General features: G+C 45.7%; 2 protein-coding genes across 2 annotated transcripts in view; one reads left to right on the forward strand and one right to left on the reverse strand.

Annotated features, from left to right (window-relative positions):
• The window catches only part of POLR2B (RNA polymerase II subunit B), a 19,740-nt gene extending 14,395 nt beyond the window's left edge, over positions 1-5,345 (forward strand). The window contains exons 19-25 of the mRNA XM_053371744.1: positions 314-564; positions 647-736; positions 1,344-1,451; positions 1,640-1,753; positions 1,842-2,002; positions 3,094-3,289; positions 5,070-5,345. Of these exons, the coding sequence (XP_053227719.1) occupies positions 314-564; positions 647-736; positions 1,344-1,451; positions 1,640-1,753; positions 1,842-2,002; positions 3,094-3,289; positions 5,070-5,159 (1,010 nt within the window). The 3' untranslated portion in view covers positions 5,160-5,345. The remainder of the gene's footprint in view (positions 1-313; positions 565-646; positions 737-1,343; positions 1,452-1,639; positions 1,754-1,841; positions 2,003-3,093; positions 3,290-5,069) is intronic.
• Positions 5,346-25,711, reverse strand: IGFBP7 (insulin like growth factor binding protein 7). The gene is made up of 5 exons (XM_053371750.1): positions 25,154-25,711; positions 11,000-11,109; positions 9,112-9,228; positions 6,216-6,342; positions 5,346-5,537 (listed from the first exon to the last, which is right to left on the reverse strand). The coding sequence occupies exons 1-5, from the start codon at positions 25,614-25,616 to the stop codon at positions 5,518-5,520; spliced, it is 837 nt and encodes a 278-aa protein (XP_053227725.1). The 5' UTR covers positions 25,617-25,711; the 3' UTR covers positions 5,346-5,517.
• Positions 25,712-26,326: the final 615 nt, after the last annotated feature.

Raw genomic sequence — 26,326 nt, forward strand, 5'->3', positions numbered from 1 at the left:
TGTGTGTGATTTAGCCAACCAGCTGTATATTTTTACCATGCAGGAAGCCCAAATTGGGGTGGGGGCAGTGCTTTTTTTCAGGGGGTACTCAAGGGTGTGCAGTACCAGCACCTCTTTTTGTTGTTAAAAAGTGTTGTCTTTTTGTTGTTAAACAACCTCATGGTGAGTACTGGCACCTATTTTTTTTTGTGTGTGTGTATGTAAATATATATATATATCACTGAGGTTGGGGGATGATTTTGTAAGCCCTTGATGTGCTGGTATGCTTGTGTTCAGCTAGGTGGGTTGCAAGTTGTGCATTTGTTTTCCCCAGGGATGAGGCACGCCATCTATGACAAACTGGACGACGATGGCTTGATTGCACCCGGCGTGCGCGTCTCGGGAGATGACGTCATCATCGGCAAGACGGTAACTTTGCCCGAGAACGAAGACGAGCTGGAGAGCACCAACCGCCGTTACACCAAGAGAGACTGCAGCACTTTCTTACGCACTAGCGAAACGGGCATTGTGGATCAGGTCATGGTTACCTTGAACCAGGAGGGATACAAGTTCTGTAAAATTAGGGTAAGCATAGGAGTTATGCGTGATTATTTGCTAACGATAAAGCCATCATTCTGGAGTAACTAACTGTCCTCTTTATCTCCAGGTGCGCTCTGTGAGAATCCCACAAATTGGAGATAAGTTTGCCAGCAGACATGGGCAGAAAGGTACCTGTGGTATCCAGTACAGACAAGAGGTAAAAGCCTTCTCTGTTTTTTGGGATGCAAGTTGCTTCCTGTAGCAAGTCACTGTCAAAGGTGTTGGGCAGCAGAATTCTGAGCTAGATAAAATATGTCTGGATCATGTTCAAGGGCAACCCCGTGTGGAGTGTTACTTAAAATAAAAACTGAGTGTCATAAAACAGAATTGTCAGTACACAACTGGACAGCAGCGGAAATTCAGAACAGATCGAAAGCCTGGTTTAACAAAACCATTTTTGCAGCTTGCCTGGTGCACAGTTGATTCACAGCAAGTAAATGTGTATTAACCCGAATTATATACAGTCGTACCTCGGTTCTCGAACAGAAGCCATTCCAGAAGCCCGTTCGACTTTTGAAAACCAAGACGCAGTTTCCAATTGGCTACAGGAGCTTCCTGCACTCAATCGGAAACCGTGGAAGCAGCGTCGAACGTTCAGCTTCCAAAAAACGTTCGCAAACCAGAACACTCACTTCCAGGTTTGCTGCGTTCAGGAGCCAAAACGTTAAGAGTCGCAAGGCGTTTGAGATCCAAGGTACGACTGTATACATATATAAAACGTTTACAGAAAGCAGCTATAAGTGGCATTTTCCTTTCCTGTCTAGGACATGCCTTTCACCTGCGAAGGTATCACCCCTGATATAATCATCAATCCTCATGCCATCCCTTCACGTATGACCATTGGTCACTTGATTGAATGTCTGCAAGGGAAGGTAAGAACTGGGGAATATTGAAGTGACATGAAAAGTCACAAAACGGCAGGGTGGGGTGTTTGCAGGCTTTTTCAATGGTGTTTCAAATATGTCAGATTTCACTTAAACAAGCAGTGCCTTGGAGTGTAACCCCTGCATAAATTGGGAGCTGCCCGTACTCTGTTAAACTACCTGCCTCCCCTTTTTAGGTATCGGCAAATAAAGGAGAAATCGGTGACGCCACACCTTTCAATGACGCAGTCAACGTGCAGAAGATTTCTAACTTGCTGTCTGACTATGGCTATCATCTAAGGGGAAATGAGGTACGTCATGGTCTTGAGTGGCAACAGGAGCTCAACCATGCTGCCGCCTATGATTTGGTGTTCACAGAGTCTCGTTCTTTCCCTCCAGGTTTTGTACAATGGCTTCACTGGCCGCAAAATCACATCACAGATCTTTATCGGCCCTACTTACTACCAGCGGTTAAAACACATGGTAGATGACAAAATCCATTCCCGTGCAAGAGGGCCGATTCAGATCCTTAATAGGCAGCCTATGGAAGGTCGATCCCGGTAAGAAATAGATGTGCGCCTTAATGACATGTTGTCCGGAGCAATGAAGGGTCTGTTTGTAGTCCTTGCCTTTCAAAAACCATCTTCTGAGGAGGGAGATGGGCTCAGGTGTCTAGAATGAAATGACAGGTCATTTTCTCAGTTGCCTGCGGTGTAAGCGTGAATCCCTCGCAGGTGGCCAGATGCAGACTCTTGTCTGAAATGTAAGAGGGCTTGTTCTTTGATACAATCAAATTACATTGGTAGAGGTGGGCTTGGAAATTTTTTTTGGTGGGTTAGTCATTTTTGTGGACTGACTTGTAAGTCTTTGGAAACGGGGTTGCATAGGTGCACCCTGGCTGGTTATTGTCACCTTCTGTGGGCAGGAAACATTTGCAGATAAATCTTAAATTGGTTTGTATGTAAAGCAGCCTATGACCTTGACGTGCTTTGCACTATTTCCCCTCCTACGTGAAAGTTAACATGAACACTGTGTCAAGAAAAGCAGAATTCTGCAACCTTTAAATTAAGTATAGTGACGCAACTTACTTAGCATTCTTTTAATTCTTCAGGTTTTGCAGCTTTGCATAATATATTCTGCTTGTCACAGGAGAAGCCAGTGAGATCCAAAGGGCACAGAAACCCCATCCCTCACCTCTGGAAATCTCATTTAGCAATGTTTTTAGTTTCTGAAATTTTCCCCGAGCTTTGCCCACAGATTTTTCAAGCATATCTTCACAACATAAGGGCTAGAACATTGCTTTGAAAGCAGAGGTGCTCAGGGAACTGGGTTGTCTGAACTTCCTACAATCCAGAATCTTATTGCTAAATGTCCCTTTGATTTCCCCCTGTACTGTTTCCTGCATAGACGACATTCATACATAGCACAGATAGCATGAGAAAATCCCAACCATTTTTTTAGCATCTTCTGTAAAAAAAAGTTCTCATTTCTTAACTTCCTCCAGAAAGTTGGGTTTGGTTATTTTTGTGGCAGTCCACTTAGATTCTGCTCCAGTAGTTTATTGTATTTAGGGCAGCGTGGGTATAACTTAGCCTTCTGGCTTAGAAAAATGTGGAATTAAACAAGCTTGTTTCTCTCCCCCCCCCCCAAGTGACGGTGGCCTTCGTTTTGGAGAAATGGAGAGAGACTGTCAGATTGCTCACGGCGCAGCACAGTTCTTACGAGAGAGATTGTTTGAGGCATCAGACCCATATCAGGTTCACGTGTGCAACCTGTGCGGCTTAATGGCGATAGCAAACACCAGGACACACACCTACGAGTGCAGAGGTTGCCGTAATAAGACACAGGTATGTGGAAAGATACCTGTTTCTCTCTCACCCTCCTTAATCTCACCAACCCTGCTTAATCCTTTCTCATCCTTTTGGGTCCCATCTTCAGGCCTTCTGCCATTTCGAAACCCTCTGCAAAATCTGTTGCTTCCGTCAAAACCTTCACTGTCTGTTTTGTGCTGTCTGCAAACCCCTTATTCACTACATTGTTCCACACGATTGCCTTACATCTGGGTTTAATGTTGTGGGAAACCCAGGGCAGCCTAGCAGTGCAGAGCATGTCTTGTGATTCCACTGTGTGTAGGATGCTTATCGCCTAAGGTACTAGGTTAGATTTTAGAACTTAACTTGGACCTTTCCTTGTTTTGAGATGCATTCCGTCCATTGGGTGGGTTTGCTTAGTGCCGGGGTGGGGAACTTTTGGCCCTCCAGATGTTGGGCTCCCGATTGTAGTTGGGTCCCAACTGGCAGCTGTAGCCCTACATTATCTGGAGGGTCACAGCTTCCCTACTCTTGGCTGCTGGCACCCAGCTCTGCATCACATCAAATTGAAGCAAAGCAATGCAGAAGTTGTATCGGTGTATCAGTAGTGTGCTGGGTGAGGGCCAATCCACTGAAGCTCAGCTGAGATGCGATAGAAATTACGAGAGCAGGATGTGGTGTTCAGCCTCTTCTAGATAGGGTTGCATTCCCCTAAGGCAGGCTGTAGTTTGACTTTTCTCACTTGTTTAGTTACTTGTCCATCTAGTAACTGTTTGGATCTGTCATGATGATATCCAAACATAACTACTGTATCTGTATACAGATGTCAAAGAGAAAAACTACAACCAGACTTTTAGAAGACATCTGAAGGCAGCCCTGTTTAGGGAAGCTTTTAATGTTTAATAGACTATTGTTTTTTAATATTCTGTTGGAAGCCGCCCAGAGTGGCTGGGGAAACCTAGACAGATGGGCGGGGTATAATAATAATAATAATAATAATAATAATAATAATAATAATAGTGAAATAAAGATCCCTTTATATGTTTATTTCATAACCTTAAATGACTTCAGAGGCATGGGAGAAGGGAAGGCTTCCTGAAGAATAACAATGCGAGGGTGTGGTAGATCACTGCCAGTTTTGGGTACTGGATAGTAACCTATAAGGAATCAGGGTCTGCAACCGGTGGTTGCTGACAGAACCAGCACTCTCCGGAGGTCCAGGTGGAATCTGTAGCATGCATTGCCTTATATCCGCTAAGCCTGGCGCGGTAGCTGCAACCCTTCCTGGGCAGACAGAACCTGGCCACTGCTCCTTAGTGAGCTCCATATTAGATGCCTACAGCATGTTGCCGTATGTGATCCAGATGCAATTCAAAGGGTTTGGGAGCCTGATACCTGAAGGACTGTCCTCTGCAACATGTGCCTGCCCATCAGAGAGGCACCGTCCCACTCTTGAAGTTAGCTTTCACACCCAGCCACCACCCCCTGTCTCACATGTGGCACCATGTACATAGATCGCCCTCCTAAGGGATGCTTGCCTGGTGCTGCTGACTTCGTCATCCCAGCACCAGGCAAACACTTTTTAAAAAATTGCCCATGCTTTTTCCAGCATGTCGCTGAAGCTGGTTTTTTCAGTTCTTTTGAGGATTTAGCACCTCGTTTCTGTTGCTTTTTTCAGATATTCAACATTGAGTCCTGCTGCATTTGTTCCTTTAATTATTGTGAGAGCTGCCATGGGAGTTTTAAAGGGGAGGTTGGTGCATAAATATTGAAAAATACATTTTTTACTAATATTTGTCAACCTTTTCTTTTTCAGATTTCTCTGGTTAGAATGCCGTACGCGTGCAAACTCCTTTTCCAGGAACTGATGTCGATGAGTATCGCACCTCGAATGATGAGTGTGTAGCCTTCAAACAGATCTCCCTTCTCCTTGGCGACAAGTGATTTTTACCCTTCTGAATTTTTTGAGTCGCATGCTTTCTTTAAACGTTTTTAAAATTCAGAAACCTATTTCATGGCTGAGGATTTTCAGACTGTTTAGTGTGTGAGTTCATTTTTTTGTAAATAGAAATAAACGCTTTTCAGCCATGTATCCGTTGTAAAATATTTTATTGATACTTTAGCAAAAATTATACAAGGGATGAATAACTGTAGAGGTGGCATGGAAGGGAAATAAACACAGCAGTTTTCCGGGAGATTAACATAAACCTGGCATGGATGAGATAGCCTCTACTTCTTCATGTGCAATATAGAATCTTTAGAGCTCACAGTTCAGCACTGTCTCCTGCAAATAAATAAATGCAGTAGGGTTATGTTTTCTTTGAAATGCATGTGAGAGAACTGAGAAACTCTGTGAATTCCCTTTAAGCAAAAAAAAAAAAAAAAACCACAACAAAAACCCCAAAACATATTGCTTTAAGAAATATCTGTAAAAGCTCCCTAATAATAACAGGGACTTTAGGCTGCATATACAAAAGCATGGTTTCTTGTCCTGACCTGGGACCCATTTGCAAGCAATACTGAATGTTGTGATAGCCAATGCTCAAGCATGCGTCTCCATTCCAGGTTCCTGCCAGCTCCTTTTACAATGTCCTGCAGGACTATAATCACCAAGGCAAGTGGGAACTATGAATCCATCCTCTTGCTTTGCTAAGCTGGCCAGGAAAGAAAAGAAACAGCTCCAGACATGAGTGGGAGCCTGTTTCACCTTCTTGATGACTTTGCATTGTGTCAATTAAAAACACACACCATATTTTCAGTTGTCTTGACATTTAAGAACACCCATTGAAACTCGAGTCAGATTTTCTGAATTCTTGTAGGAAATGTTAAAACATGACTGTACACGATATGCTACTAAAGTCAACAGGCTCACATTTTTTTATATCCAGTCACATGTTGACTTTTCATATTGGCCCCAATGCAGTAAAGTACGCTCGCTCTCACACACAAAAAAACTCCCTACCTTTTTTTGTGGGTATTTCCTGTAAAGAATTAACCACAGTAATTCTTGAAGAAGCTGTTGCCTCTCCTTTGGAGTTCAGTGCATGGCACTCGTATTCTCCAGCATCATCCTTGCTCAAAGGGGATATCTGTTGAAACAGAACCATTGATAATTGGCTGCATCCTGGATACTTGGTTAACCCAAGCCCCAAGTCCATTGCGAGACAGTTTTCCAGATGAACGACTTCAGTTTTTGTTGCAATTAATGGAAAGCATTTGGATAGGAATCTCTCTCGCGCACACACACACTTAACTAAGTTAATAACGTGTAATTGTGGGCATGAGAATGTTTTAAAATGAAGGGATCTGCATGTCTCATATCTTTCTTGAAAAGATGTCTAGCAAGACCCTGGAAACAGTTCTGAAGGCTGTTCATCTCTAGATGGAAAACATGTGTTCTCAAATTTATTTTTTATGGTATGGATCCCAAAGTTCCCCATGGGGCATGCTGGGTATTTCTCCTTGTGCAGGGGTGATTCTCCCACCCACTCCCACCAAGCGTACTGTTCCGCATCATCCTGACTCTCACACAGCTTTGGCAAGAAAGCATGGAGGGGGGTGTGAGTCTCAGTGGATGTGTGCCTATTGTTCTTTGGATCCAAGCCATAACTTGTGGCCCAGCGTTCTGCTCTCCAGGCTTTTAATGCAATCACAGTATATAATGCACATTGAATCTGTAATCAGCAGCAAATTATTTACTTGGAATAGCAGGCATCCCAAATAAATGGCAAGTTCTACCTTCTGAAAGCCCCTAGCAGAGCTGGCTCAATGGGTCTCTCAGTGAAGTAAATTCCAATAGTGCCACCATACAAAGGAACACCCTTTGTCAGAACCACCTTGGAAGGGAAATACACCCTGTTAGGCCTCACCTGAAATATATCTCTCTCTCACACGCACACACTTACACTTTATTCATTTTATTTAACAAATTTTATGCTGCTCAATCGTCAAAAACTCAAGTGGTTTCTCCATTTGAACGAAGTTGAGCAAGATGTCAGAGGCCAAACTCCACTCAATAATAATAATAATAATAATAATAATAATTTATTATTATTATTATTATTATTATTATTATTATTATTATTATTATTATTATACCCCTCTGACTGGGTTGCCCCAGCCACTCTGGACAGCTCCCAACAAAAAAACCACAAAACAGTAAAAACACAGCACAACATCACACACTAAAAACCTCCCTGAAGAGGACTGCCTTCGGGCATCTTCTAAAAGTTTTGTGTTCTTTATTTCCTTGACATCTGATGGGAGGGCGTTCCACAGGGCGGGTGCCACTACCGAGAAGGCCCTTTGCCTGGTTCCCTGTAACCTCCCTTCTTGCAGTGAGGGAACTGTCAGAAAACCCCCGGAGGAAGACCTCAGTGTCCAGGCTGAACAATGGAGGTGGAGACGCTTCTTCAGGTATACTGAGCCAAAGCCGTTTAGGACTTTAAAGGTCAAAACCAAGACTTTGAATTGTTCTTGGAAATGTACTGGGAGCAAATGTAGATCTTTTAGAACCGGTGTTATATGGTGCCTGCGGCCGCTCCCAGTCACCGGTCTAGCTGCCACATTCTGGATTAGCTGCAATTTCCGAGTCACCTTCAAAGGTAGCCCCACATAGAGCGCATTGCTATAGTCTAAGTGGGAGATAACTAGAAAATGTATCCTCCAAGGTTCACATTCATGCTGTATACCAGATGTTCAGAACCTTTTTCAGCCAGAGAGCTCTGCTCCCTTGTGGTAGGCGAGGGCCAGAGGCAAAGGCGGATGGAGCAGTGGGAACCTGCCCTTGTACGTTCAAAAGTCAGAGGTTTGTTATACAGTGGTACCTTGGCTGTCAAACTTAATCCATTCTGGGAGTCCTTTCAACTCCCGGAACCGTTTGAAAGCCAAGGCACGGCTTCCGATTGGCTACAGGAGCTTCCAGCACTCAAATTGGAAGCCGCGTCAGGAGTTCGGCTTCCAAGAAACATTCACAAACCGGAATACTTACTTCCGGGTTTGCAGCATTTGGAAGCCAATTTGTTCAGGAGCCAAGCTGTTCGACAACCAAGGTACCACTGTATCTGGGGGTGGCGAACCTGTGGCTTCCTATATGTTGCTGCACTACAACTCCCCTGTCTCTTTTGATGACCGGAGTAGAATAGCTGTTGGATGGCCCCAGATTAGCAACCCCTGTGCTACAAGCAAGGAGGCGAATGTTCCATGGTCACGTGGACCTTTAGCAGGCCTAGAAAGGCACAAACTCACCCACTCACTAGGCACAGCCCCAAGGTGCCACGATCTGTCCCAGCCCTCAGCCTGAACTGCCTCTTTCTTCCCTGAAAGACGCTGCCACTCTGTCAAAATGCTAGTAATAATCACAGGGAGACCCCCTTTTAAATTAATGGACCTAAGTTAGTCATAGGGACGCAGGTGGCGCTGTGGGTTAAAGCCTCAGCGCCTAGGACTTGCCGATCGAAAGGTCGGCGGTTCGAATCCCCGCGGCGGGGTGCGCTCCCGTCGTTTGGTCCCAGCGCCTGCCAACCTAGCAGTTCGAAAGCACCTCCGGGTGCAAGTAGATAAATAGGGACCGCTTACCAGCGGGAAGGTAAACGGCGTTCCGTGTGCTGCGCTGGCTCGCCAGATGCAGCTTGTCACGCTGGCCACGTGACCCGGAAGTGTCTGCGGACAGCGCTGGCCCCCGGCCTCTTAAGTGAGATGGGCGCACAACCCTAGAGTCTGGCAAGACTGGCCCGTACGGGCAGGGGTACCTTTACCTTTTTACCTTAAGTTAGTCATGTCTAGTAATGTAAGTGGGGGACTAACGATGGATACAACCCGCTCTAATTAATTCAACTGAAAAGAGAACAGGCACTTACCAATACCCAACCAGTCACTTCATGTTTCTCAGGGCCTCCACGAGTCTGGATGGCTAAGTTGTCCCGATCTCCTGGAAGAAGCTCCATTCTTTGGACGCCATATTGGCCTTTTATTATCTGGCAGATGAGGGGAAAGTCTTAGTGTTAAAGTTCCCCCGCTCCAATTGCCTCTGGATTATCCCAATACCTTAATTTCCCAGAGTTTAAGATAGTTGGAAGTTTTACGCATTTGGAGGAAATATAATTCTATGGGAAGAATTCAGCATTGCAATTAAGGCCACTGCTCTGCCAGGCCATGCATATTGCCTTGCCAAATGGAAAAACCCCTCCCTCTCCTCCTCTGTGCGCTGTTCCAGGGGTGCTCTTGACCCCCAATTTCGGCAGGGAGGCCCATTGTGCAAGTGGAAGATCTTGTGATGGGCTTCTGCTGGCAGGACCAGTTACCATATTTTTTGCTCTATAAGACTCAATTTTTCCCTCCTAAAAAGTAAGGGGAAACGTGTGTGCGTCTTATGGAGTGAATGCAGGCTGCGCAGCTATCTCAGAAGCCAGAACAGCAAGAGGGATTGCTGCTTTCATTGCGCAGCAATCCCTCTTGCTGTTCTGGCTTCTGAGATTCAGAATACTTTTTTTTTCTTGTTTTCCTCCTGCAAAAACTAGGTGCGTCTTGTGGTCTGGTGCGTCTTATAGAGCGAAAAATACGGTAGTTGATTCCCACCCGTGGCTAGCAGCCATGATGAACGGGGTGCAGCTACTAGGCAAAAGCACTCCTGGCCTTGGAGATGACCTGAGCATTCAGGAGCACAGCTGGACCCCAGCAAGTTCCCAGGGTGTAAACCTGGTTCTTCAAGGGCTACTGCTGCTGCCCCATCCCAAAGGGACAGAATCCCTAATCATGTCTAAAGATATCTCAGAAACCTGGGAGGTTGGATAGGAACTGGGAACCGTGAGCCTCCAAACACAACGTGCAGACTCTTAGCCACCTCAAAGAAACCAAGAACGCTTTAGTTATCTAGTCTGAGCTCTCCTGTCTTCCTCTCTAACACCCACATGGCTGCAGATCGCAGCATGGACGGAAGATCGTGAGAGCACTTGCAACGTATCGCCGTGTTTCCAAAGCGCTCAGAATATGCTTGAGCTCAGAAGGAGGCATTCCTTAATACTTGTGCCTCTTCCCTACAGAGGCCCTAATATGGTAAAGTGCAACAGAGCTGGTTTTAGAAGGATAAACAGGAACGAAACCCAGAAAAGGTGCTGGAAAGAAAGGGGCGGGGGGATCTTTTCTACTTATCCACAAACTGCACAATCTCTTTTGGTCACAGAGTCGGTAGCTTTTTTTTTGCAAGTAACTGTTGTTAAAAAACCTCCCCCTCAAATATTTTTATTAGTTTTCATTATAGCAAAGTACAAATAAAAAAAGCACTCCCCTTTCAGTAATCTCAATTATGCTTGCAGAGCTCCGAGGGAGTGTTTGACTTGGCAACGCATTTAGATTTCCCCTCCTCCAAGCCTCATTCTTGTTTTGTCATGTTCCGTCCTAATCCCTTCTGTTTATGCATCTGGAATGCCTTTATGGTCACCTTTCTCAGTGGTTAATTGCTCAAAACAATACCTTTCCAATTGTCTAAATTCCCCTGTCCTCCTCCTGTATCCCTCCATATGTCAAAATTACCTGTCAAGGTTAGCACACAAAGTGCTCTTGCAGAGGACACAATCCACCAGGGCTTTCCATGCAACGGCACCCAATGGAATGAATCAATGGGAGCTGGGGGCAGGACATATTGGAGGTGCTCTTCTGCAGATCTTGGGAGAACTTGGCAGTGCTCTGGTGAAGCACTGCATTGATTTCAGCGGATCGTTTGCAAAATTAACATCAAACGTCACTGACCTTGTTCCAAGTAAGCACTGGGGTTGGGACGCCAATGACCTCACAGCTCAGGAAAATCTGGGCCCCAGTCACATTCCAGATGTCTTTTGGGGGTGTCACAATGGATGGTCCTTGAAACAAGAGGAAGTCAGAAAGTCAGGCAACGCAGGCAGAAATTAATAGGATGAAGTACAGCCGTACCTTGGAAGTTGAACGGAATCCGTTCCGGAAGTCCATTCAGCTTCCAAAACATTGGAAACCAGAGAGCAGCTTCTGATTGGCTGCAGGAAGCCTGGAGACAATTAGAAGAGGAATGACCACTGGGAGGAGCACAGAGAGAAGAAACGCCGTGATACACCTGCATCAGTACAGCCAGACACCTTCACTTGCCCCAACTGCAACAAAACATGTCTCTCCCATATCTGCCTCTCCATCATAGCAGGCACTGCAACCTTCCAGCAGTTTGACTTCACCCTCAAAGGTGCACACCTCTGTTCTAATCCCAAGACAGATGGAAGCCAACCAACCAACTAGCTGGTTGGTTGGTATTGGACCATCAATGCTTCCTTCTGCTTCCTGAGCTCAGCCATTCTTCCGCAATGTTATTGCATTATTGCCATCTGGAGAGAGACACACTCTTGTAGTATAGTGCAAAAAGAGGAGGACAGAAAAAGAAACCGAAACATTTGTGGTACAAAAAGCTATAGGATTTCAGCAGGGAGCGGCAGGCCATGCCCTGGTTGGAAATGAAGCAGTAGGACAACCCCAAAACCTTTGCAAGTGTAAACACTATTGAATGTGGGATCAGAAAAGAACCACCAGGAGCCCAGAATGCACAAGAAAAAGGATATCTGGAGGGGCCCACTGACTTACAATAAAAATAAGGCACGCACATCTAGGCAAACAGGGGAGGGAGGGAGAAGGTAGAAGTCCTTTGCATAGACCAAAATTAAGAGGAGCACCAGAGTCATAGAACTGGAAGCGACCAAGAGGATCATCTAGACCAGCGGTTCTCAACCTGTGGGTCCCTAGATGTTGTTGGACTACAACTCCCATCATCCCTGAGCTCTGGCCTTGCTAGCTAGGGGTGATGGGAGTTGTAGTTCAACAACATCTGGGGACCCAATGCTGAGAAAGGCTGATCTAGTCCAACCCTCTCTCAGGTGGCTAATTGCCATGGGTTGGCCGGACAGTATCCAGCTTCTTGAAGGAACTATTGCTTGTCCAGCTTCAAGGGTCAACCTCATCCAAGCAGCAGCGATGGGAGAGCAAAGAGGGACAGCTGTTTCCTGTTTGCGAGCCCCACTGCGTCACTGGTGTAATCGGCAGTACAGTCTTGCCTCTGCACGATCACTCTTTGTACAAGGGAATGGCCCTCCGGTGGCTTCCAGAAATGTCAACAAGACATAGAAGTTGCTTCCCCCCCCCCCAATAAATAAATAAATAAATAAATAAATAAATAAATAAATAAATATAAATTATATGAAATTCAAAGACTATTTAGCTAAATATGCTAAGACAATTTAAATAGAAATACTTGCAAATACCCGATAGGCTTAGGATTTAAGTATGTGATGTTATAGAATAATATGTTTAAAGTTAAAATGAAATGTTTTGAAGTTTAAATTTAAAATGAAAAGAAAGAAAGATGTTAAGCAATTAAGTTAATTTTATGAAAAATCTGTTTTGGAAAACTGTTACAATGATATACATTGAAACTCAGCCAGGGGGATTTGAGGAAGTCACTTAACAATGTTACTAAGATTGGATTATGTACAGTTAGGATTTATGTTAGTTAGTTTGTTTATAAATTTTGGAAAATCAACAATTTTTTTGATAAATAAATAAATAAATAAATAAATGGCAATATCTCCCTAAGAAACATTTACCTTGCTTTTAAGGTCTCCCCCCCCCCCCGGGGTAAGGGAGATTATTTCCCCCTCCTAAGCTACTGTGTTACTCCTAATGAATGAACATTGCCCATGGATTTCAAGCAAAAAATCTAACTGAGCCCTAGGAGAAGGAAAGGGGTGGTGGTGGGAGCTTTTTGTAGCGCTCCAAAGTTTTATTTAGCACGAAAGGCCCTGCTGGATTTTAGATCGCAGGCTAGAATCGCGAGCTTCTTTCTTTGGCTAGGCAGAGTTGGCTGGGTTGTGACCCTTTGTTCTATTTCCCTCGGATCTGCTTCAGCATTGAAGAGGAAGTGAGTCCCTGGGGGGCCGTAAGCGCCATGGGAAGAGACAGACCTTCAGACTCAAGTCAGCTACAGCAATCTTCGCGAGGAAGCGCTGCCAATCCAAGGCATCCCAAAATCACGATGTCAAGACAGCCCAGGGCTGAACAGCTGAGTGAAAGATATTGTTATACATTTACAGTGTGTGTGTTTGTGTTTGTGTTTGTGTGTGTGTGCAGACCTCCTAAACCAGGCATGGCCAAACTTGGCCCTCTAGCTGTTTTGGAACTATGACTCCCATCACCCCTAGCTAACAGGACCAATGGTCAAGGATGATGGGAATTGTAGTCCCAGAACAACTGGAGGGCCAAGTTTGGCCATGCCTGTCCTATACCCTAGGAATTAATAAATGGTAGAATTTTGATGATTTGGGATGTGTAGGGAGAGATACAAGCTGCAGAGGAATTCCTGAGGTAGTCTATGCAAAAATAAAAGGACCTGGCCAAGCTAGGGCCATTAAGAAACAATACAGGGCCATTGGTAATACAATAGAATTGAATTCCCTGCTTGTCCTCAGGTGTGAACAGAGACTGGCCATTGGGAAGGCTGCCAGGGTAACTGGGTGTGAGGTGACAGGAAAAGAGAGCCTTGAGCGAGGGTTGCTGGGAAGAAGAAGATGAAGGAAGGAGGACTGGGATCCATTTTGGGCAGGCTGGCTGAAGGCTGGCTGGGAGAGATGCCTTGGACTCCAGTGCTGCATTTCTGTGGAGGAACAAGCCCCACTTGAGATGACCATGCTATAAGATCTGGACTCCCTCCATGCAGACTGAAGGTGTCAATAGGAGAATAAACAATATTTATTACAAACTATGTTGTTCTCCACTGTGTCTCGATTATCCAAAAGAACACAGACCCTGGGTGAGTGCCTGGAACCCCATGGGCTCTTGCCCCCGCTTGGCAGAGAGAGGGGGAGGCACCCAACTTTGGTAACAAGACATTTATTTATCTCTGTTGCCTTGTATGATCACAAGGAAAGCCCACGATCCACTGGACAGCCTTCCCATGGCAGAAAGGAATTTAGACCTGAAGGGACCCTCTGGGAAATACAAATATGCAATCAAAAGTCTGGGAAACACAGAAATTCTCAGGATTCTACAGTGGAAATAAGTGGCTTTTGCACAATGAACACTGAACCTACTCTCCCCCCCTTCACCCCCAACCCAGTTTCGTGTGCTCTTTCTAACCATCCTGTAATCAACAATTCAGCCATTGATCTTCATGCAACACATACTTGGAGCTAAATTTTTTTGCTGCTGATACTGCTGATGACGACGATGGACAAATATCAATGTGATAGTTTGCTAGACTGGACCTGCAGCTATGAAGGCCAATGCTAGTATGAGCCAAGACACAAACAGGTAGCCCGTGAAGATGTTGTGAGCTAAAAGTTTGAGCCTGACAAAAGTCTGCTGATGTTTATGTATTTTCTATGTTATTGGTAAAATAATAGAGGGGAACCCCTTAGTCAGTTCCTGCAGTGCCTTGGGCAACATGGGATGTATAGATTAGCATTCCTTTCTACAGAATTGCAATTAAATATACAGACTTTGGAGATGGCAACATACGAATGGCTGCAAAAATCAGTGCTGGATTTACGTATAAGCTAAACAAGCTATAGCTTAGGGCCCCACACTTTTGGGGCCCCAAAAAAAATTTAAAGGGAAAAAACCTGAATGTACATTTCCAAAATATGATAAAAAACAAATAAAGTAAAACCTACATACAGCAACAATGTTTTGTGTTGTGTAGGCTCCTATGATGTAAGTAATGGGCCCTGCCTGCTAGCCTGTTCCCTAAAATGTCACTGGTCTGCTCATTTCTATATACAGTGGTACCTTGGGTCTCAAACTTAATCTGCTCTGCAAGTCTGTTCCAAAACCAAAGCGTTCCAAAACCAAGGTGCACTTTCTCATAGAAAGCAACGCAAAATGGATTAATCCGTTCCAGACTTTTAGGGCCCCATTACCTTCAGTAGCTTAGGGCCTCATCAAACCTAAATCCGGCCCTGGCCAAAATGAACAGTGTGTAATGAAGGCTGGATACTTTGTTAAAATTGTTTTTTAAAAATGCAAACACCATTACGTGTGGGCCCATCATCCCATGCATTAAAAAGCAATGTTGTCATCTCCATGGGACAGGAAATGCCAATTATAGTTTGTGTTTCTATGGAACAGTTTCATACACTGCAGGATGTCAGTGGCGCACTTGCATCCTGTTGTACGCAGTGTCACAACTTTTGAAAGGCTGCACTGTTCTACAGACGCGGACCACTCCCTTGCAGGACACAAGAAACGCAGACAGAAACTCATTCGCTCCTCTGACATCTGGCTTGTAAGTCTGGCTGCCTGTGTCTGACAAGTGAGCATCTCACGTCAATGTTTCCTCATCTGGATTGCACCTTCTAGGAGAGCTATAGTCTGTCTTTTAGTAAGGTAAAAGGGACCCCTGACCATTGGGTCCAGTCGTGGCCGACTCTGGGGTTGCGGCGCTCATCTCGCTTTATTGGCCGAGAGAGCCGGCGTACAGCTTCCGGGTCATGTGGCCAGCATGACTAAGCCGCTTCTGGCGAACCAGAGCAGCGCACGGAAATGCCGTTTACCTTCCCGCCAGAGCGGTACCTATTTATCTACTTGCACTTTGACGTGCTTTCGAACTGCTAGGTTGGCAGGAGCAGGGACCGACCAATGGGAGCTCACCCCATTGCGGGGATTCGAACCGCCGACCTTCTGATCAGCAAGTCCTAGGCTCTGTGGTTTAACCCACAGCACCACAATTCTCTCAAACACAGCTTCCATTTGGGACAATGCCACCTGAAACAGGTCAATACCAGCAAGCAAAGGCTCAGCCAACTCTGGTCCCCATTGCAATCCTACGGTCATACCAACTGCACTGTTTTAAAACTCATTAATTTCCCTCTTTTCAACTCTGATGCTAACAGCTACCCCAGATAATATTCAGCATCTACCGTTTCTGCTTCCAGAGGCTGAAACAGCCCACCAAGTATCCACTTTCTCTTTTAATGGTTCCCTTAATGCCAAGACAAAAGAGCACACAACTGCCCTGTGTTCTTCCTTCTCCCACTGTTCCCTTCATTATTGTTTAAAATTAGTCCCAGGTTGTAAATCTCACTGGGAAGACAAATGCAAATAAATTTGGAATCTTCATGAATTGAAAGCTAGTTGTGAAAGACTCATCCAAAATTATTTTCTCAGTTGTTTTCTTTAAATGTCTTTATGGTCAAAAACTGTCTTCCGCTTTGGAGGATTTTTGTTGCTCATTGCAAAAAAATTAGCTTGTTTAAATTTTCCTCACAAATAGCAAATGTGATAAGTCCGCCACCAGGTGAGTTTTCCCATGTGATTAATTCAGGAAGGGAACAGTAGAAAAAGGAGGAAAGTCATTGAAAGACACAGTAGTCAAGAGAATCAATTGTGCCGATTAGGTTTTTTGAAATGGTGGCAATTTGCACATTCTAAACATTTTATTGTGGGACACGGGTGGTGCTGTGGGTTAAACCACAGAGCCTAGGACTTGCCAATCAGAAGGTCGGTGGTTCGAATCCCTGCAACGGGGTGAGCTCCCGTTGCTCGGTCCCTGCTCCTGCCAACCTAGCAGTTCGAAAGCATGTCAAAGTGCAAGTATATAAATAGGTACCGCTCCAGCGGGAAGGTAAACGGCGTTTCCGTGTGCTGCTCTGGTTCACCAGAAGCGGCTTAGTCATTCTGGCCACATGACCTGGAAGCTGTACACCGGCTTCCTCGGCCAATAAAGCGAGATGAGTGCCGCAACCCCAGAGTCGGTCACGACTGGACCTAATGGTCAGGGGCCCCTTTACCTTTACCTAAAGTGAAGCTTCTACCATATCAAAATCCCCAATATCAATTTAGAAATCAAATTTATTGAATAGCTAGTAGAGTCCTAGTGCCCAGTGTGCAAGCAATAACACGTGATAATGTAAAGGATGTGCATCTTGAACAAAGTTTTGCAGCTATAATTGGCCCAGTGCAAAACCAAAGTTTCTGTGCTTGCAAATTTGCCACATCTAGGATGTTGAATGGACGTTCCTAGGAATCACTAGCAGGTGCTGCAAACCTTCTTATTTAGTTCTAGGAACTTCTTCCTAGGAGTCCTTCGCTGCAGATTTCCAGAAGGAGTGGTAAGACGCATTTGATCGAGCACCTCTGACGGCTGAAGTCAGAGAGACTGTTCCCAGCTTGCTTATTCTACAAGCGATCCAATCCGTGGGAACTCTTCACAGTTTTCATTCCAGAATCACGGCCGCCTACTGCAGCAAGCAGAGCTATCATGTGAGCCACGAATAAGAAGCAGCGGGATTAATATGCAGGGCCTCGTTGCTGTCAAGTTGTGTTATGGCACCTGGGAGGTCGGGGCAATCAAAAACGCCCTTCTCATGCTAGGCGTTTCCCAGGGGGAGAAATCTCTTCATCTGCAACTGATTATAAAGTAGTTTGTCTGAAAACAATGTCAGCTGGATTTACAGAGACTTGACGGGAGTTCTTCCTCGTATACCTTTTTTTTTTAATACTCTGCCGGATGTTTCGTCTCAACAAAAATGCATTAAATGAGTAAAAGAAAGAATCATAACTCCCAGAAGAAGCCTGTGTAACGGGCAGCGTTCCAAAGGACTTGGTTCAGCAAAGGTCACATGCAGGCTTTCCAGAAAATATTTGGAATTAAAGCACATGTTTATTCGGAATTAAAGCCCATGTTTAGAGGATTACTGGAACTGAAGCCCTGTTGCCCTGAGTGACCAGACATTCGCAGCATTGTGAAACATAGGGGGGGGGGATCTTCTCAAAGGTTATATCTTTTCTCCACCCCTCCATCATTAGGCTAACACCACAGAGTTTCATGTGAGAAGTTAGGGAAGAAGTAGATGGAGTTGGGGGGGACGACGACCAGAAAAGGGCAACCAAGATGCAGTGTCTCCCCTATGAAGAAAAATAGCAGTGTTTGGGATTTTATAGTTTAGAGAAAAGGTGAGTTAGAGGTGAGGTGATAGAAGTTTAAAAAATTACGCATGGCATGATGAAAGTACAGTGGTACCTCGGGTTAAGTACTTAATTTGTTCCGGAGGTCCGTTCTTAACCTGAAACTGTTTTTAAGCTGAAGCAACACTTTAGCTAATGGGGCCTCCCGGTGCTGCCGCACGGTTTCTGTTCTCATCCTGAAGCAAAGTTCTTAACCCGAGGTACTACTTCTGGGTTAGCGGAGTCTGTAACCTGAAGTTTCTGTAACCTGAGGTACCACTGTAGATAAGAGATACATTTTTCTCCCTCTCTCATAAGATTCCTAAGGCCAATTTCTTCCCTTCCAGCTCCAGAGCCCCACCCTACCCCAGGGGCGTAGGAAGGGGGGAAAGACTGCCATGACTGCCCCCACTGAGGGGGGTGACATTCAGCGCACCGCCCGCCCGCGACTCCCAAGCCTACCCCGAGTCGTCAGGGTAAGGGGTGGAGCTGTGCTGCTTTGCCGGCGGCATTCACATCAACTGATAGGAAGCGCCTACACAGGGTGGTGAATACAGCACAAGACATTATGGGCTGTCCTGTGAATCCGCTGGATGAAATAGCGGAAGAACGTTGCCTCAGGAGAGTGAGGAAAATTCTCAGGGATGATTCACATCCTGGCTGGCACTTTCTTGATCTCCTGCCCTCAGGCAGAAGATATAGAAGCAGGATTAGCCGCACCAACAGGGTAAAGAACAGCTTCTATCTGTGGGCTGCTTTAGGCTGCTGAATGAAAAGATAACAGGGCAACTGACTTTTGGGTTTGGTGTGTGTGTGTCAGTAAATGAAGGGAATTAAGACTAAGAGAGCTGAGTGGGGGGTGCTCGTGTAATCTCACTGTATACAAGTTGTACAAGCGACAATAAAGTATTTCAGTTTCCCCCTTCCCCCTTTGTTTTGACAGCTTTGGGGAGGCTTGGGAGTGGTGGGAGGGCGGCACACCGAATGTCTGCCATGGGCGGCTTGCTCCGTCCCTGGCTGCAGGCCATGTGCGCCACTCCGGGCACCCGAGTGGCTATCCTGAGCCTGGGAGGGCACCCACCGCGCCGCCACCCCTCGGGAGCACGCCTGCCCTGGGCAGCGTGGACATATGCTTTGCCGCTGCCCTACCCCATTCCTGATATCCTAGAAGCTCCCAGGTCCAGGCCATTGTTTTGGATTTTTAGATTTTCCTGCCTATCAGTTTAGGAAGTGAAAACAGGGCCACCCAAAAATGAAGCAGTGGTTTCTGCATCCTTAATCAAGTCCCAAGGAACGCATAAAGCACTATCTTGTTTTTGGGTGGCCCAGTATGTCTTCCAAATTGATAAACACTTGATCACTTGCATTCGCTATTAGTATATGTTATGTTTATATGTGTGTATGGGAAAAAAGTAAACAGAGAGAGGTGCTGTGATCCCGACTTCTTTGGTAAAAGTATACACTGCAGCTCAGTGGTCCAACCGGTGCTATAAAAACCGTATCTAGAAACAGCTGTGTAGTTAAAATGTTTAGCTATGCTTCCCTCAAAGTCATTGCATTTTTATCGCCTCAGAAAAGAAAATAGGTGCAGCTCTTCACATTAACATTCCTAGCCGCTATTTGGGAGGTAGCTAGAAGTTGTTTGGACGTTTCTGGCTAGGAGTTCACTATTTCTGAGCGCTCTGCAGATTCTTCTTGGGTCAGTTAGCACTGACTATATATGCTTACTTGCGTCCCACATTCCCACCCTACATAAGCAGGTATTCCAAAAACTCCAAGAAGTCCTCGTAGTCACTAGAAAGCTGACCCAGGAGTTCGGATTACCAAGGGAAACAGTCTTTCGTAAGGTCCCTTGACACATACCTAGAAAAATCTCAAGCACCTGATCTCATAAGCCCCAGACAATCAAAATGTTCTGCTGCCAGCACTGTACTGGTGTTTCTTCAACAGGCCCTAACAAATAACAGATCTCCATGTTCAGACAACAGTACAGGACTGATATCAGGGGATAAAATGTGCAACTTCTCTGCTTACAACCTATGTATTTTGCTTCCTCTGAGCCAGGGGTAGGCAACCTAAGGCCTGGGGGCTGGATGCGGCCCAATCGCCTTCTCAATCCAGCCCACGGATTGTCCAGGAATAAGCGTGTTTTTACATGAGTTGAATGTGCCCTTGTATTTAAAATGCATCTCTGGGTTATTGTGGGGCATAGGAATTCGTTCATTTCCCCCCCAAAATATAGTCCGGCCCACCACATGGTCTGAGGGACAGTGGGCCAGCCCACGACTGAAAATGGTTGCTGACCCCTGCTCTGAGCCCTCTCCTCCAAGCCTTACAGAACATCTCTAGCCTGTGTGGTCCTGCCTCCCTACATTACTTTGATCTGAATGTTCCCAGGCCACGCATGAGACTGAGCACAGCAAAACAACTAGCAAGTCTTTAATGTCAATTAGCTGCAATTGGAAAAGCTTAAATTTCACTTTCCAGAAAAATAGTGGGTCACTGGGACGGGGATACTGAAAGCCCCCCAAATGGACAGAAGGTGCCATCTTCAAAGGCAAGAGAGGAAGAAGAAGTCATGTCCTAAGGAGGGCAAGCCTGGTACATTCCCAGACTTATTGACTATAAAAACTGGCACAGTTCCATTGTCATGACAGCAGGGTAAAGAATAAAATCTCCCCAATGGAAATAACAAGGATATTATGCAAGGGTGGGTACACTTTAAGCCAGCGTGAAAATATTCACCTTCCAGCTTCAGAAACAGCTTCCCTCAAGCAGAATGTGGATTATGATAATGCCCTCTGTTAAATGACAACAACTGCCCACGGGGAATCAACCAGTCTAGCGAGTCACAAGTTCCTCAAACCTGGACTAAACATTCTTTAACATGTGGCCATTCCTGGTAAAAGCATCTTCCTCAAGGACTAGTTTCTGAGAGCTCAGTGACATATTCCCAGAGTGAAAGTTGTTTTTTTTCAAATTCATAGTCTGACAAGCAACTTATAAAGCAAGCAAGCAATCTCTCACAAAAAGAGGGCCTGTGCAGTCCCATTTGCCACACTTCCTGTGGAAAATATGCACAGCGACAGAAGTTCCAAAATATCTTTTTAACCGGACCCTTGAAAGGAGACCTTTGCCTGAGCCTCTGGGCTTTCACTGCACACAAATGTCTAACCTGCCATGAACTGTAGATAGTTCTTTCCACTGCAGAGGATCAGAATAAATGGTCATTGAGATAAACGCTTTCCTTCCAAGGATGAAATATCTATTTTTTGTGTATTAGGCAAATGTGGGGGGAAAGGATAATCAACCAAAGTTGCCAAAAACAGAAAAACAAAACAAAAACAAAACAGGATTGGGAATAAACTGCTAGAACAGTGAAGAACAATGCGTCTTGGGCACACATTGCATGGGTTGGCTGGCAACCCTGACCAACGTGCAACTGCACATCACTCACACATGGTTTGAGAATTATTGCGATAACATCTCACACAAATGGCTGGATTCTGTATCACGAGTTGATGTGCCCTTCTGCTCTGAACCAAAGGCAGACCTGAGTGAGTGGTTTGATGCAGGGATACCAAAGAAAGATGTCAAAAACACCAGAACAGGCACTTCTAGTTCTTTATTAAAGAAATGGTGACTTGTCTGCGCCCAATCAAACGCTCATACATCCTTTATGCATGAAGCAGCCTGTCCCTTTGCCCAGAACCTCCCATCACAACTGGCTGGTGAGCAGTGTTAGAAACTGAGATATGAAAGATAGGAGCTAAATGGCACCTTAAATCTAGGTTATGGGCAAAACAACAGAATGTCTAGGCGCGCTTTTTTAATAACAGAAATACAAAGCCAAAAATGAATGAACTGCCTCTAAAATATTTTGTTCATTTCTCACACGGTCTAGTCCTTCCCCTGCTCACCCCCCTAATATTCTTCAGAGGTCTCTTCTCCAGTCTTCAGAGAGTAGCTGGAAGTGGAGAGGCAGAAGAAGGTCCTCCTTTCCTTCCACTCTGCAGTTTTAATCTGTAATCTTAGGTGCAGTACTGCGCCCAGAGCTCAGAAACTGCTCGCACTAATGAAATTCCCTGTCACAAAATGGGAGTTTTGAACACTGTTGTTGAGGCCACAGGTGGAAGCTATCCAAAAGTTCTTCCCTCCCTGGGCCAAGAGCCCAGCACCCTATGGTCCACAGATAAGCACAGCCTCAAAGCAAGCCTATTAGCATATATCAAAGCAAGGAAACATAAACATCTCTGAGCTCCTTCTTGCAATCAGTGACCAATTATTTTGGGGGTTATCTTGACTACCAACATGGCGGCTGCAGGCCTTCCAGAACATTTCACTTCAACACAGCTTCCTCAGCTATAAAGACCACAGAGAAGTTTATAGTGGTGACCAGAGAATAAATGACCACTAGGAGGAGAGGAGAGAAAAAACACCATAGCAACAACACAACCGGATGTCTTCAACTGCCCCAGGTGCAAAACATCTCTGTCCTGCACTAGTCTCCACAACCAGAGCAGGTGCTGCAACCTTCCAACAGCTTGACCTCACCCCCAAAGGCACACTCCTCCATTGTCTCCTGTGACAGATGGATGCCAACAAGCTCCCCCCCCCGTCGCGCCCTGTTTTCTCTAGTCAGCTTCCCCACAAATTAATGATCCTCTCCAAACAAGTGCATTTAAGTCCCATTCCTAAGCAAACTTTCTTGGAGGGAAACAATGCCATTCTTTTACACAGAAGAAAGCACCTCTAATTTCAAGGCAGCTTATTTGCCAATAAGTATATTTATGACTATGGGATGCAGGTGGCACTGTGGGTTAAACCACAGAGCCTAGGACTTGCCGATCAGAAGGTCGGCGGTTCGAATCCCTGCGACGGGGTGAGCTCCCGTTGCTCAGTCCCTGCTCCTGCCAACCTAGCAGTTCAAAAGCACACGGAAATGCCTTCCCACTGGAGCGTTACCTATTTATCTATTTATTTATCTACTTGCACTTTGACGTGCTTTCGAACTGCTAGGTTGGCAGGAGTAGGGACCGAGCAACAGGAGCTCACCCCGTGGTGGGGATTCAAACTGCCGACCTTCTGATCTTACATCTGATCTTACATAATATCTTACATAATATATATCTTACATAATATAGTGTAAAATATAGTGGTTGGTGAGCAATGTTAGAAACTGAGATATGAAAGATAGGAGCTAAATGGTAAAATATTAGAAAGAATAAAAGAATATTAGAAAGAATAAAAACAAATAATAAAAAAGTCAACAGTTTTAAGAACAAACATACAAAATGAAATTATATGCTTGGGAAGGCTTGCCTAAATAAATAAGGTTTTAGCAGGCATATAAAGCAGTGAGTACAACACAGGTACTTGCCTAATATTAATCAGGAGGGAGTGCTGGAGATCAGATGCTGCCACACTAAAAATATCGATTTCTTGCAAGTGTGGAATTAATCTTATACAGTACTTGTAAAAGTGCTGGATCACCAGATCTAATTGATCAAGTGGCCACATGTGAGACGAGCCTTCAGTAAATCAGTTCCAGTAAATTGGTTCGGTGCTGATGATATTCACCCAAGGAGTCTAAAAAGAACTCAGCTGTTAAAATAAGTGAACTTGGTGACTTTTGTATATAATCTGCCTGCAGAAATGGATAAATGGAACACCAGAAAACTCAACTCCCAAACAAGTCCTGGGAACAGCAAGGCAGGCAGGGTGAACTCAGGAGGGGGAAACAGAAAAGACTATATATATATATATATGAAGATAAACCAGAGGTGTCATATCAGGTTCTGCCTAGGCAAAGAGCACAATTTACCATAATTCAGACTGGTTTGTATTCCCGCAGGCTCTATTATCTTTCCATTCTGAAAATTTGGCAGTGCTTAACCTCCAGATATAATGAATGTTTTGCTAGCAGAACTGCTTTCCCTTTGCTGTTAGCCTCATTAGCACTAAGTCATGGGAAGAACATCAGCTATTTTGGCATTTTAAAACTAGGACAGCTGGACAGCTGGAATTCAAGGATGGACAAAAAGAAGCGTTCTTTCACACAACACATAATTCAGTCAGGGAATTTACTGCCACACAACGTGGCGAAGGCCACAAGCTTAAAGGGCTTTGAAAAAGGATTAGATAAAATTATGGTGAATGGGCCTGTCCATTAATCACAGCAGCTGAATCAAACGTCCATGTTCAAAGGCAGTATATCTCCAACTCAGCAGGGGAAATGGTGCAAGAAGTAGTCATGCAATAATTTCTACACAACACATTCTAATGCATAAGCCTTGCTCATGGTGGCTTCCAATGGTTAAGAGTAACATAATCAAACAACAATGCCAAATACAGTAGAGACAAGTAAAACAATCTCCCGTTTTTAATTGACTGTCTGGTTTTAATGGCACTGTTTTAGTGGGTATTTTAATTATGGATATTTATATTTTAATGGTTTGTGCAATTTGGTTTTTATTCTTTGTGAACTGCTTAGAGGCCTATTTTGGCATTAAGCAGTACAGTGGTACCTCGGGTTACATATGCTTTCTGTTCTCATCCTGAAGCAAAGTTCTTAACCTGAGGTACTATTTCTGTGTTAGCGGAGTCTGTAACCTGAAGAGTATGTAACCCGAGGTACCACTGTATTCAACTTGGGTTGGCACCCTTGATTTGCTGGGAAGCACAGGTCCTGCTGGGGGGCTTTTTACAGGCATCTGAATGGCCGGAGCCAGTTGGGATGCGGGACAAAACGGTCCGTTGGTCGGATCCACCCAAAGCTGTTCCCCACCCGCTTCCTCCCAAGCCATGGGCGTAGCCGGGGGTGCAGGGGGCAGCTGCCCTCCCCATCGAGTAAATAAGAATAAAAAGTAAGCAATTGCATTGCAAATAACTCTGTTCTGCCCCCTAACATAAAGGCTGTCCCAAGCTCCCGTTGCAAGCGGCGCCCCCTACCTTGCTCGCAAGGCCCCTTGCTGCGCTGCTCGACGGGGCGCCCGCCGCGGCTCTGGGCGCGCAAGCTGGCCGCGCGCAGCTGGCAGCCGCTGGGGTAGGTGAGCCCGTCGCTGCCGCACACCGGGTAGCGGCTCTTGCAGGCGCACACGCCCGGCTGGCCCTTGCGCCGACGGCGGCACTCCAGGCCGGTGGCGCAGCGGCCCCAGCCCCCGGCGGGCCCGGCCGACGGAGACCCGGCGCCGCACGCCTCGCCCTCGCCCCGCGCGCACTGCCAGCAGCACCCGCAGCCGTCGCGGACCTTGCCCAGCGGGCAGCCCCGGGCCGGCAGCGGCGGGCACTCGGAGGACGGGGCGCACGGCGGGCAGCCGGCGGAGGGCGAGGGCTCGCCGGGGGACGCGGAGCAGCAGCAGCAGCAGAAGGCCAGCAGGAGGAGGCAAGGCGGCGCGGAGCCGAGACGCGACATCGCCGGGACGACTCGACGGGACGCGGCTGCTGCTGCTGCTAATTCCCGCTTGGAGGTGGCGCTGGGAATAAGCGCTGGGAGAAAAAGACTGACTTGGAAACTCCACCCCCTGATCCCCTTCCGCCCGCCCGCCCGGATTGGTTAGATATGTGTTATGTTCGACGTGAGACAGGATGCCAGTAGGTTATGTTGTTGTTGTTGTTTAGTCGTTTAGTCATGTCCGACTCTTCGTGACCCCATGGACCAGAGCCATAGCTGTCAACTTACAGATTTGAAAATAAGGGACCAGCAGCCTCGAAAATAAGGGATCAGCAGCCAAAATAAGGGAGTTTGGCTTGCCTGATACAGAAATCCGGCACTGATGGAGCCATGCTGCTTTGGCTGCAACTGACTGTGTTTTGCTGGGTGTTGGACTAGATGAGCCTAAGGGTCTACAACTCCCACCAAAGAAGAGGGGCAGACAAAACTGATGAAGGACGTCCAGATGGCAAAGCTTACAGGCAGAATTAGAAACCAGGAAGAGGACCTCTTTAATAAAGAATAGGGAAAGTTTATAATTTATTTGAAAAGCAATTGTAAAGAGTTACATATAGTGGTAGGATTGACAGAAAACCTGTAGTAAAAATTTGAACTATGGATTGATAAATGATTTATAAAAATAGAGTTATGAAAGGGATGCAGAGGGGGAAATCACTACATTAAGATGCCGC

This window comes from Podarcis raffonei, chromosome 17 (assembly GCF_027172205.1).
Source record: "Podarcis raffonei isolate rPodRaf1 chromosome 17, rPodRaf1.pri, whole genome shotgun sequence".
In the NCBI taxonomy this organism is placed as follows: domain Eukaryota; kingdom Metazoa; phylum Chordata; class Lepidosauria; order Squamata; family Lacertidae; genus Podarcis; species Podarcis raffonei.